A 13,913-nucleotide genomic window follows, 5' to 3' on the forward strand; every position below is an offset into this window, starting at 1 on the left:
ATATCCTCAGAGGCGTATTCCATAATGTCCCAATTCCCATTTTTAGATGGAGGCAAGGAATTCTGTAACAGAAATTGTCTTGTTTAGTTAATGCCTTCTGCCTTGTTCTTACTCATTCACATTATACAATTCATAGAGTGAATGCATGCTTATTGAAGAAGTTAAAATAGTACAGAAATTAATAAAACTCCAGTGCCCTTTGTGAGTCACATCACATAACCTGTTCCCCAGCAGTTAGGATGTTGCCTCCTTTTTTCTATGCACACACATTGTACTTAAATGTGTATTTATGTGTGTGTGTGTGTGTACAGCAGTTGTCTTTATCGTGTATTATATGGTAGAAATACTTCCATTTCGAAGTGTAGATCTACCTCACTTTAAGAAATGCTGCTTGATATTCCATAATATGGAGTTTTTAGTTAACTATTTCGCTGCTGATAGACATTTAGATTGCCTCAAGTTTTTTCATTATGACAAACTATGCTGCCACTGATATCCTTGTGCTAGATTTCAAATAGGTCAAAAGATTTTGTTCTCCAAAGACTATTCCAGTTTATCGTCCCACCATGAAGGTATTCATTTCCCCACACTTATGATCTTGGTGTGTTTGTGAGAGTGTTTGTTAATATTTTGATTTTTCACAATTAAATTTAAAAGATAATTTGTATAGCCTCTGTTGTACTTAGTAATTTTTTATTGAGAACTTTTGAAATACCTTCTTAGAGATACAGCATTAGTACAGTAGGGGTATTAGAGAATAATAGTGCTTGTTACTAGTTACAGAAGACAAGGAGCTTAAACAAAAAGGGAGTTACTTTCTGATGGCCTGCTACTGCCTTCTAGTGGTTAATCTTGAGATTTTCATCTTAACCAATTTCAAATTCCTTTGTGATGGTTTGTTTTCAAAACTTTATTATGTTTATTAAATGATGTTCTTTAGTTCTTGTTACCTCATTTTTTAGTTCTCGTTACCTCATTTTTCATTGTTATCCATTCCTTATATTCTTACATAAAAATTGTATCAAACTAATTCATCCTTCTTTGTTTTCATTAATACACCCTTTATTCCAACATTCTTAACTATGAAAAATCACTAACACTGGTTGAATACAGCAAGTTGGCTTCATTGCAGGTATTTTGCTAAGTCCAGAATTACAGGGCAAAAATAAACAAGAAGAAAAAAAAAAAAACAGGAAAAAAAAGAAAACAACAACAAAAAAAAAAAAAAAAGAAGAAGAAAGAAAATTAAAAAAAGAAAAAAAATTACAGGGCAGCAATTGTAATGTTCTGTTAGCCTCTGAATTTTAGTGCCTTACAGCTACAAATATAAACACTGTACATTATAAACCTTGTAAATTTAGGATATTTTATTTTTCTTTTGGATACTTTTGAGAATTAATTCAGGAAAAGGATTTATTTAGAGCAGATCAGAGATCATATACTTGCTCAGACTGGTCATGCCACTCAAGTGCCGTTTGAGACATTATTTCAGTGTTTGAATTCAGTATTATCTTCCTTGTAGACAATGATCCTGTTCGTTGTAATCTGATCAAAGAACAAGTCCTTGTATCTAATGTGTATTTATTCTGTATTCACTGCTTTTGACAGAAGCATATTGAATCTTCAAAAGTGAAAGCAAGCACTTTGAAGCATTTTATTTTTACCTCAAGATTTGACACTTATGTTTACAGCCCTGGATCTATATAAGGGCTTCCCTGATAGCTCAGTTGGTAAAGAATCCACTTGCTATGCAGGAGACCCTGTTTCGATTCCTGGGTCAGGAAGATCCACTGGATCATGTACTTGCTAACCAGTCAACTTTTTCTTACTGCCTCCTCTATGAGCCTGTGAAATTTACAATTCACTTTATAATATCAGGGAGTTGTAACAAGTCAAATTCCAAGATGTCAGATCTCCTTTCTTTGATGTTGAGAAAAGGCAAATGCTCTTCTCCTTTATCTCAGTATCTGTAAGATAGGATAATATCTGCTCTATGTCCTGTGGCTGCTCTGAGAATCAGTTCTGTTAACATGTTCATCAAGTTTTTCAACTGAAAAATAGGAAAGTAATGATTAATTGTTTTTTATTTATGAATTTTAAATGGTAATGGCAAAATAGACATCTTCAAATAAACAGAAACCAAACATTCATGTTAGCAGACTCATACTAAATGAAATACTACTAAAAGTAGCTTTTCAGGCAGAAGGAAAATGATTTCAAATGAATACCCAGAGATGTAGGAAGGAAGAGAAACCAAAAATTCATGTAAATATAATAAAGTATAAATGAATACTGTCTGTATAGAACAGTAATAACTTCTGAAATTTAAAATATATGTCAAATTAATACAAAAAACAATAGTAGCATGTGATTGAAGTGAAGTCACTCAGTCGTGTCTGACTCTTTGCAACCCCACAGACTGTATAGTCCATGGAATTCTCCAGGCCAGAATACTGGAGTGGGTAGCCTTTCCCTTCTCCAGGGGACCTTCCCAACCTAGGGATTGAACCCAGGTATCCTGCATTACAGGCAGATTCTTTACCAGCTGAGCCACAAGGGAAACCCATGTGAGACAGGAAGGCAATTAAATACAGTTAGAGTGCTCTAGGGCTCTTCCATTATCCTGGAAATGGTAAAAGTTATAATTATGCTTTAGTAAGTCAAGGAAACATTCTAGCCAAAAAGATGTGTAATACACGAGTAGAGGGAGAAATGAATAATAATTTTTTTTTTAAATTCAAAAGAAGGCAAGAAAGAAGAGAACAAGAATAGGTTAATAGAAAACAAATGTATGATAGCAATTCTAAACCAAAGTTTGTTTAGATGTAAATGATTCAGATACTCCCAAGTAGAAAACAAAATATGCTAACAGGATTAAAAATAGTTGTTTATGTACAAGAAGAAATACTCCCCCTTCACACACATTTGAAATACACACAGATAGACAGACCGATCATCAGACCCAGGAAAGTTGAATGTAACAGTGTAACCAGAAAGATGGTAAAGCTATATAGACATTGCACAAAGTAGACTTTGAGGAAAGAAGCATTACTAGAGATAATGAAACATGTTTCAGAATGATTTAAAAAGATCAACCTACCAGGAAAATAAAATAACTCTAGATTTATATTTATAAATAAATTAACTACCCTGGCCTGGAGAATTCCATGGACTGTATAGTCCATGGGATCACAGAGTCGGACGTGACTGAGCAACTTTCACTTTCACCCTCAAAATATATAAACCAGATTGACAGAGCTAAAAGAGAAATAAACTAATCCACAGTCTTAGTGGGAGATCTTAACTGACTCCTTTAGTAACTATTAGAATCTGCCAAAAAGAAAAATTCAGTGAGAATATAGAAGAATTGAATAAGACAGTGAACAAGTTTAATCTCACTGATACTATAAATTTAATCTCACAGTGCCCCAAAACTGCAGAATATACCCTTGTTTTTCAAATGCACATGGAACACAAAATTGACTGTAAAACTGATGTGTGTGTGTGCTTAGTCGCCCAGTTATGTCTGACTCTTTGTGACCACATGGACTATAGCCTGCCAGGCTCCTCTGTCCATGGGGATTCTCCAGGTGAGAATACTGGAGTGGGTTGCCATGCCCTTCTCGAGGGGATCTTCCCAACCAAGGAACTGGACCCAGGTCTCCCACATTGCAGATTGTTTGCTATCTGAGCCACTCAGTTCAGTTCAGTTCAGTTCAGTTCAGTTGCTCAGTCGTGTCCGACTCTGTGACCCCATGAACTGCAGCATGCAGGCCTCCCTATCCATCACCAACTCCTGCATGTCCATTAAGTCGGTGATGTCATCCAACCGTCTCATCCTCTGTCACCCCCTTCTTTTCCCACCTTCAGTCTTTCCCAGCATCAAGGTCTTTTCCAGTGAGTCAGTTCTTCACATCAGGTGGCCAACGTATTGGAGTTTCAGCTTCAGCCTCAGGCCTTCCAATGAACACTCGGGACTGATTTCCTTTAGGATGGACAGATTGGATCTCCTTGCAGTCCAAGGGACTCTCAAGAGTCTTCTCCAACACCACAGTTCAAAAGCATCAATTCTTTGGTGCTCAGCTTTCTTTACAGTCCAGCTCTCACATCCATACATGACCACTGGAAAAACCATAGCCTTGACTAGATGGACCTTTGTTGACAAAGTAATGTCTCTGCTTTTTAATATGCTGTCTACGTTGGTCATAACTTTTCTGCCAAGGAGCAAGCATCTTAATTTCATGGCTGCAGTCACCATCTGCAGTGATTTTGGAGCCCCCAAAAATAGTCTGTCACTGTTTCCATTGTTTCCCCATCTATTTGCCATGAAGTGATGGGACCAGATGCCATGATCTTAGTTTTCAGAATGTTGAGCTTTAATCCAACTTTTTCACTCTCCTTTTTCACTTTCATCAAGAGGCTCTTTAGTCCTTCTTCACTTGCTGCCATAAGGGTGGTGTCATCTGCATATCTGAGGTTATTGATATTTCTCCCGGCAAGCTTGATTCCATCTTGTGTTTTATCCAGCCCAGTGTTTCTCGTGATGTACTCTGCATATAAGTTAAATAAACAGGGTGACAATGTACAGCCTTGACTTACTCCTTTCCCAATTTGGAACCAGTCTGTTGTTCCTTGTCCAGTTCTATCTGTTCCTTCCTGACCTGCATACAGATCTCTCAAGAGGCAGGTCAGGTGGTCTGGTATTCTGAGCCACTAGGGAAGCCCATAAAGCTGAACCATAAAGCAAATCTGAAAAATTTTCCAAAAGAAATTTGTATCGTATCAACCACAAAGAAAATAAGCTAGATATTGGTAGCAAAAGTACAGCTAGAAAATTTCTACATGTTTGAAAAATAAGCAGTGTATTTCTGAATAATCCATGGGTTGAAGAATAACATGATGAAAATATACCACGTCTAAATTTATATGCTATCATTTGGGCTTCCCAGGTGGTGCTAGTGGTAAAGAATCCACCTGCCAGTGCAGGAGACACAAGAGATGCAGGTTCAATCCCTGGGTTGGGAAGATCCCCTGGAGTAGGGAGTGGCCACCCATTCTGGTATTCTTGTCTGGAAAATTCTGTGGACAGAGGAGCCTGGCAGGCTACAGTGTGTGGGGCCGTAAAGAGTCTGACAAAACTGAGTGTACATACACACACACACATGTACACACACAGAGCTTTGTTTAGAGGAAAATTTATAGCTCTAAATGCATATATTAGAAAAAAAGAAGAGCTAAAAATTGGTAACCTTAAAGTATCCACTTCAGGGATTTAGTTAGATCAGCAAATTAAACCCAAGAAAGTAGAAGGAATGGGATACTCAAAGAGTAGAATTTTATGAAATAGAAAACAACTAGGAGAGGATTAGCAAAGCTAAAAGTTCTTTGAAAAGTATAAGAAAACTGATGAATTCTTGACAGGAAAAATCAAGGTAAGTAAAAGAAGGTAATAACCAATATTAGCAATGAAAGGGAATTACTACAGATCTTACATTTAAATGATTTGGGGAGGATGTTATGAAAATGTTTATGTTTATATATTTGAAAACACTATTGCATAAATTTACAGAGAGTACCATGTAAGAAAATTGTTACAAGAAGTGATGCAAGATGTGAATTGTCTTATATCTATAATTAAAAACTGTCTCACAAAGATGGCTTCTCTGATGAACTCTTCTAAGTATTGGGGAAGATGTAACATCAGTCTTGCATATATTCTTCCAGGAAACAGAAAAAAGGATATACTTCCCAGCTTGCCTTTTGAGGTCAAACGAAACAAAAACATCAAAAGGAAGGAGTCTTTCAGGCCAGTCTCTCTCAAACATAGTCATAAAAGGCTAAAACAAAATATGCCAGATCCAGCAATATGATAAATACATATGATAAATACATATAACCAAGTTGAGTTTAATTCAGGAATGGAAGATTGGACATTCAAAAAAATCTATTCAAATTGTCACAATAATAGACTACAAGAGAAAAATTATGATATTATTTCAATTTATGCAGAAAAAGTACTTGATAAAATTTAGTACTTATTAAAATGTTTATTTTTTAAAAGTACAAACTATATATAGCAAGGAATTTCCTTAATCTGACAGAGAATCCACATAAAAGTCAGACTTAATAGAGGAATAGTGAAAGATTTCCTCTTCAAACCGAGACTAGAAAACAATGCTATTGTCACCACTTCTATTTAGCATTGGATTGGTGGTTATGACCAGTATAATAGGCAAGAAAAAGTAATGAGTCGTATGAGACTTGTGAAAGAAGGGATAAATTTGTCATTATTCTTAATATAATCGAAAATGTGGAAAATCCAAAGTAATCTACAGACAAACCCTAAGAATTAAAAAAAAAGTGAATTATCAGAGTGACTGCATATGAGGCTATTATAAAAATCAGTTTTATCTGTGCCTGCTAGCAAGAAGCAATAGAAAATGTGATAAAAATATTTATACAATAAAAAATATCAGATATTTAGGAATAAATGTAACAACAATGGACAAGACTTCTACATAGAAAACATAGAAGAAATCTCTTTTAATTTCATAAAATTGAATAAAATTTAAAAAAATCATAGATTGGGACACTCAAAATTATAAAGATTCCAGTTCTCAAATTGGAGTTGTGTTGAATTTATAAATCATTCAAAAGTTCAACAGTTTGTGTGTGTGCGTGCTTACACACATGTAAATTAACATGCTAATTCTATAGTTTATTAGGGATATGTAAGGAGCCAGGAATAGCCAAGATGATCTTGAAGAAAGATTTGTTTGAAAACTTATACTGCCTAATATCAGGATGTGTTGTAAAGGTACAGTAGCTAAAACTGTGGTATTAACAGAAGGATAGACAAATAGAACAATAAAACAGAATACAGAGTCAGAAAACATCCCTGTCTCACACTATACACAATCAATTCTAAGTGGATTAGAGATATAAATATACTTGGTAAAATATCTTCTAGAATATAATGGACAATAGCTTCATAATTTGGGTTTAGGTAACCAAGGCAACCACAGCCTTGTCTAACTCAGTAAAACTAAGCCATGCTGTGTGGAGCCACCCAAGATGGACGGTCATGGTGGAGAGGTCTGACAGAATGTGGTCCACTGGAGAAGGGAATGGCAAACCACTTCAGTATTCTTGCCTTGAGAACCCCATCAGTAGGAAAAGGCAAAATGATAGGATGGCTGGATGGCATCACCGACTCGATGGACATGAGTTTGAGTTAAACTCTGGGAGTTGGTGATGGACAGGGAGGCCTGGTATGCTGCGATTCATGGGGTCGCAGAGTCAGGCACGACTGAGCGACTGAACTGACTGAACTGAACTAAACACGTTTCATGGATATAAATCCAAACATTTTTATAGGAGCAGGATTTAAAATTGAGGGCAAGAATCTCAGTCTCAGCAAGACTTTCTTCCCTAGATTTGAAATAACAGGTTTGTCTTTTTAACCCTTTTTTTTTTTTTCCCGGTTTAGACATCAACTGTGTTGGGCCACGATGTGTTTGTATATGGGGCATTTAGTTATTAAAAAATGTTTATAGATGACACTATCTGAAATTATCATACTTGTTTTTATATTTATCTGTAAATTTGTCTCATCTCTTTCCCGCAAGTGAATAAATAAGCTCCTGGAGAGTAGGAACCTTGTCTGTTTTGTACCCCAGTGTCAGAGAGACCAGTTACTGACTGAAGGAGTAACACTTCTAGACTTTGGGGATTGGGTGATTTTCCTTCTTATAGCATTTCCATCTTTCTTTCTTTCTTTTTTTTTTTTTCTTTTTTCATTTATTTTTATTAGCTGGAGGCTAATTACTTTACAATATTGTGGCGGTTTTTGCCATACATTGACATGAATCAGCCATGGATTTACATGTGTTCCCCATCCTGATCCCCCCTCCCACCTCCCTCCCCATCCCATCCCTCTGGGTCTTCCCAGTGTACCAGCCCTGAGCACTTGTCTCATGCATCCAACCTGGGCTGGCGATCTGTTTCACACTTGATAACATTTCCATCTTTCTTTCAGCTTTGGAGCGGGGTCTCTTGAAAACACTGCAGAAACTAGATGAATATCTGAATTCTCCCCTCCCTGATGAAATTGATGAGAATAGTATGGAGGACATCAAGTTTTCTACACGTAAATTTCTGGATGGCAATGAAATGACTCTAGCCGACTGCAACCTGCTGCCCAAGCTGCACATTGTCAAGGTAGGCCTGCAGGATGTGGGGTCACGTTGCTATTAAACCTGATACCTTTTTAAGAAGACAGGACTCCCCCTGTGTGTAAAACTTGGCTGATATTCTGACAGTCACAATTTAGAACCTCCAAACAGTGTAACTTAATGTTGTCTAGGCAATAGGTGAAACACCCTAAGGTGTATTAAATGGAAAATTGTGTATTAAAATCAATGCCTATGCGAAATGGAAAATTTTTTTCTATGACTGCATAAAAATTCAAGGTAACTTTAAAGTGGTTGCTACACTGACATACAGCATCAAACTTTGTTCTTTGATCACCTGGCTTTTTCTTTTCAAGGCAGAAAATATTTATTGAGCATTTATTGTGTGAATACATTTACTGGGCTTCCCAGGTAACACTAGTGGGGAGACATAAGAGACATGGGTTCAGTCCCTGAGTTGGAAAGATCCCCTGAAGGAGGGCACAGCAACCCACTCCAGTATTCTTGCCTGGACAATCCTATGGACAGGCGAGCCTGGTGGGCTATGGTCCACAGGGTCGCAAAAAGTCAGACTCGACTGGGCGACTGACACAGGTGACAGTGCGTGAAACACTGTGCTCTGAAGGTCAAGGTCAAGAAGAACAGGTCGCAACTCGTGTGTATGTTTGCAGCGATGTCTTTTTCAATCCATCTCTCAGAATAATGGAAATAAAAACAAGAATAAACAAATGGGACCTACCTAAACTCAAAAACTTTTGCACAGCAAAGGAAACAAACAAAATGAAAAGACAACCCACAGATTGGGAGAAAATATTTGCAAACGATGTGACTGACAGGAGATTAGGCTCCAAAATTTACAAACATCTCATGATTTTTAACAACATCAGAACAACCCAATCAAAAAATGGGCTGAAGACCTAGACTAGTGTGTATGTTTTAAAGTATTTATCCAGTGATTTCGCTTGACTGTTTCTATTGTTGGTAAAGGCAGGCATTTGCAGTCACCACCACACTTCTGAATCTCTGGTATAGTTTACAGTCCTTGTCATTATTTTAAATGTCTAGTTATAATGAAGGGGAGAGACTTCAAGTAGAGGCAGTTTTGAGAGGCTCACAGAATTAATTTGCCCTAAAATCAGATACATGTCTGGTTTATAAGACATGGCATATAAACAGTAACGTTTGATCTCTTTGTATTTCAGGTGGTGGCGAAAAAATACCGCAACTTTGATATTCCAAAAGGAATGACTGGCATCTGGAGATACCTAACCAATGCCTACAGTAGGGATGAGTTCACCAACACCTGCCCCAGCGATAAGGAGGTTGAAATAGCATACAGTGATGTAGCCAAAAGACTTACCAAGTAAAGGAGCACTTACGAGAGAAATGTCTCCACATCTTCCCCTGACTAAGAACACACTTTTCCTAACAGACTGCTCCTCTTCCTAGAAAGTAGAAACTTTATTTGGCACGAACATGCAGTTATTCCACATTAGGATAAAGGATAGACAAGGTATAGTAGCTGTCTTGAAATATATATACTCTCTAAGCAGTATTATTTGAAAATTCCTTTACCCTGCCTATATCCCCTAGCCCATATCCTCCTTTCCTCCAATTTGGAGACACTCCATCACAGACTTTCACTTTAAAGGTAGTTTGCCATCTCTCTGGAGCCTTCATCACTGGAGTCCATTCACTGTGTATCGATGACAGAACTTTTGAGGTGCACTGTTCAACTGTTAAAATAGTAACCATAAAAAAATAAAAAAAATAAAATAGTAACCGTGACCCCTTCAGTCAGGCCCAAACTGGTGCATAATGCATGGTACAAGGAATATTTATGTATTTTGGGAGTTTTATAATATTTAGTAAGAGTATATGAAAGGATTGCTACTGTATCAAAATATTCTCTTTCAGTTTAGTCTATCCTGGATATGTACTAAAGGATGTTACCACCCGAGAAGAGTGCTTTTATAGAAAGTCAGTGCAGATTTTGTTATTTTACTTTGTACATGGGTTTTTACTTTTGCCTAAAAGCATTTTTCTTTCATACTAACGATAACATCTGACACTACTCAGAAGCTGAAAATTTAGAGGGAAGGATGGTATTTTCAAGATCTTCTCAAGCATATATGTATTTTGTCCAGTGCCATTCATTTGGAACATTTTTCATTTCTTCCTTTATTTTAAAAGTGCTCTTTTTTAAGGTAAACATCAGCCTTGCTGTCTATAGATCTTTTGAGCAACACTACGTAAACTGTTATTTAGTTCATTTAGCTCTAGCAGTACAGTGATTAGTAATATAAAAGTTAACCTAAGGAATATAGCATGGGTTTGTCAAAATATCAGGCATATTTAATGTGGATAATCTAGAGTGCAGTATAAATCCTATATTAAAAATAAGATAAAACAAGTTATTATTCCACCCCATTTACTGGTAGACATCAGGTAGAGGATGGTTCACTCCTTTTGGACTAAATTATAGTTGTGATGGTGACTTCATATTTACTGCAGTTTTGCCTAATCTCAATCATTGCATTTCCTTCAATTAAATTTTTCTGGAGCTACATTGAGGAATAGCACTCTGCATGTTTGTTTCTTAAACTGAAGTCCTAAACCAGGAATTTTTTTGTGTTGTAACAAGGAAGGATAAACATGATGAAAATAAAACTTGGCTAAGTATTTATTCACTTAAAAGAAGAAAAAAATGACTTTCTGTGTACTACTCCAAAGACTGTGGTTGTGACTGTAGTTAATGTTTTTGGTCATTTTTATACCTAACTTGTTTAAGAAGTGCTATTTCTCATAGGCTGTTTTTGGAAATTTTAAGTATATTGCTTTAAAATGGCAATGTTTTTTTTTCCCTATGATATGCTAACATTTAGTAAACACTGGCTTTAAGGAAGCAGCCTGATTTTTTTATAAGCATTATGCATTTATTTAAATCTATCAGTAATTAGCTTGGTGTAGAAAGATAAGAAAAACTCCATATTGTATCCATTTGGCTCAGGGAGATTTCTTTGCTTTACCTTTTTTAGAACTCCTTATTGCTGAACAAAGTTAGGGTACCCACCATTTTGTAATAAAGTATTGGGTGATGACTTATCTTGTTCCAGGAAGAAGCAGTATCAGGTTATATATTGAGAAATTCTATGGCAGCAGCTTCCGTGGGTGAATTGCGTCACCTCTGCACCAGTACACAGACAGCCATATTCACTTTTCACTTACTTTTACAATAGGACTAACTTGGCATCAGGTGATATTGAATCTTGCCTCATAGCTTAAAGCATAATTCAGAAGTAGAGCATCTGTTTCAGGTGAACGGTGGACTAAGTGATGCAGAGTAGAGGGCTAATGAGGAAAGAGCCCACAGTCCTCAAAACAGGGATGAAAAACACATTCTGAAGTTCAATTGTAAGAGCTTTCCACTTTGGATATTTATTCTCTTCTTCTTTTTAAAAAATGTACCCCATGATTACACTTGGCTGTCTCTCTAGATATCCAAGGAAGGGAGGGTCTATCTGTTACAATTTCGATGAAGGCCGAGTTATGTTTCTGTCGAAAGACAGATCTTATTACTTCATCAGGAAAGTTAGTCAGATGAGACTGATATTGGCAAATGGACCAAAGCTAGTAGAAGATGGTCCTGGAACAGACCTTTCCCCCATCTCACACTGTGGAGAAGTCACAGCTCACAGTCTTGGGAGACTCGGAACATGAAAGATTTTCATGGCAGCTCATGTAGTGTATGGGTTGATGTAATAGAAATCATCTGATATTATTTCTACAACTACTGAATCATTCCCCCCTTCATTTAAACCCCTTTTGTTCCACTTAAACAAGATAAGAGTCTGAATGGAAGATCTTACAGTTTCCAAGGGATTCTGAGAAATTTTTGTGTTCAACATTTGGAAGGCTGTCTACCATTTCAGTTGATATAACTTCCCCCTTTAAAAAAAAATAGATGTGGATTTTCTGTATAGTTCTGTTATTTTCCTTTACCAAGATTGTTGACTTTTGTGATAAAATTCATACAAGATTTTATTTCTTGGTAACTTCGGCTTATACAACTATCTTTAAACCCTTGAGCAATCTGTATACAATGAAGAGGTTTCTGACATTTATTCTTACACTCATTTGTTTGATTTAGAATTTAGGCACGTTTACTTCTGTTGTTTTGAATCTCTTTAGAGCTGTGTGTAGATAGCCTTTATTTCTGTGCATTTAAAATAATCCATTTAGAAAATATCTACATGGTAAAAATGAGAAGAAATAGAAATGTATTTTTTCATAAACATTTTGATACACATTTCACCAAATTTATTGATTAACCAATTTCTTACACTGGTTATAATCAGTATTTGATTCAAAGAGAGGGAAGCATTCATTATTGTTATACTGTATCATCATTTTTATTCCATCCTTTACAAATTACCAAGGTTGGGGCTGTCAAAATTATACTTCTATTATGGAAAAACATTTCAACTCCCCCAAACCATAATGTTGAACAGAATTGAAGTATTTTTTTTTAATTACTTGAAAAGGAAAATGAAAGCTTATTATAGAATGCTTGTATTTTCTTTTCTCTCTCTGGAACCAGTATATTGCTGGCAGCTATTGTATTAAAAAATAAAGTATATTTTCACTATCATAAAAGGTTCTTTCTTCCCCCCCCTCATGGAAATAAATAACAATTTGGGGTAAAAGTGTTTATTTGAGACTACCTTTGTTTTTCTTGAGGGGGCAGTTCACCACATTTAATAGATTAAAGGGAAAAACCATACGATCATCTCAGTAGGTGCATAAAACAACTTACAAAAACTTTCACGGTACCCATTCTTAGCAAAGCGGGATCAAAGATTAACATTTTTTTAACCCAGTAAAGACATCTGCCAAAAACCTACAGCAAATTTCATAAATAAGTGTGAAACAAGCCATCATTAAAGTCAGAAGCAAAATACGATTGCCTTCTGTCACAGCTGTTACTCAGCTGTTTTACATAACTACTGTGTTAGAGGTGTCCTACACCAGTACAGGAAAACCAGTAAAAGGAATAAGGAATGGAAAAAGATGGACTAAGTGACTTCTCCTTTGTGGATGACACATATATAAGAAAGAAATTCAAAATAACCTATTAGAAATAATAAAATTCACTTGCTTACTAGATACAAGATTGAACTATATACTAACATTAACCACATTAAAAATAAATAGGTAACATTCATTTCTTCTAGAAGAAAACTGGGTGACAGAAAAATGGATGAAAATTGTCAGTGTTACTTTTTTGAGCTTTTGGAAATTTGTACCATAAATACCTATTCTTTTTAAAAAGTACTTTAGAAGATCATCTCTAAGGTATTTGGGATAAAACCTGATAAAGTATGTGCAATTCCTTGATGGAGAAAAGTACAAAATATTATTAAAGGACCTAAAAGAAACCTACTCAATGGATAGGTATACCATATTCGTGGATGGAGAATGTAAAAGTTATAAGAATTTCAGTTTTAAGTAATTTATAAATTCAATATATTTTCCCAGCAAAATCCCAAGAGGATTTTTTTGGGGGACACAGATAAATGGATTTAAAACATTCATGTGGAAGAAGTATGCTCCCCAAATAGCCAACATATATCTGGAAGGAGAGGGAAAGAAAAGAAACTTGCTTGACAGGATATAAAGTCTTAAAAAGCTTAATATAATTGATGAGTAGGATATATTAGG

General features: G+C 35.9%; 1 protein-coding gene across 1 annotated transcript in view; it reads left to right on the top strand.

Annotated features, from left to right (window-relative positions):
* CLIC4 (chloride intracellular channel 4) overlaps positions 1 to 12,903 on the top strand; it is a 72,380-nt gene extending 59,477 nt beyond the window's left edge. Inside the window, exons 5-6 of the mRNA XM_043909271.1 lie at positions 8,039 to 8,220; positions 9,395 to 12,903. Of these exons, the coding sequence (XP_043765206.1) occupies positions 8,039 to 8,220; positions 9,395 to 9,559 (347 nt within the window). The 3' untranslated portion in view covers positions 9,560 to 12,903. The remainder of the gene's footprint in view (positions 1 to 8,038; positions 8,221 to 9,394) is intronic.
* Positions 12,904 to 13,913: the final 1,010 nt, after the last annotated feature.

This window comes from Cervus elaphus, chromosome 8 (genome assembly GCF_910594005.1).
Source record: "Cervus elaphus chromosome 8, mCerEla1.1, whole genome shotgun sequence".
NCBI lineage: Eukaryota > Metazoa > Chordata > Mammalia > Artiodactyla > Cervidae > Cervus > Cervus elaphus.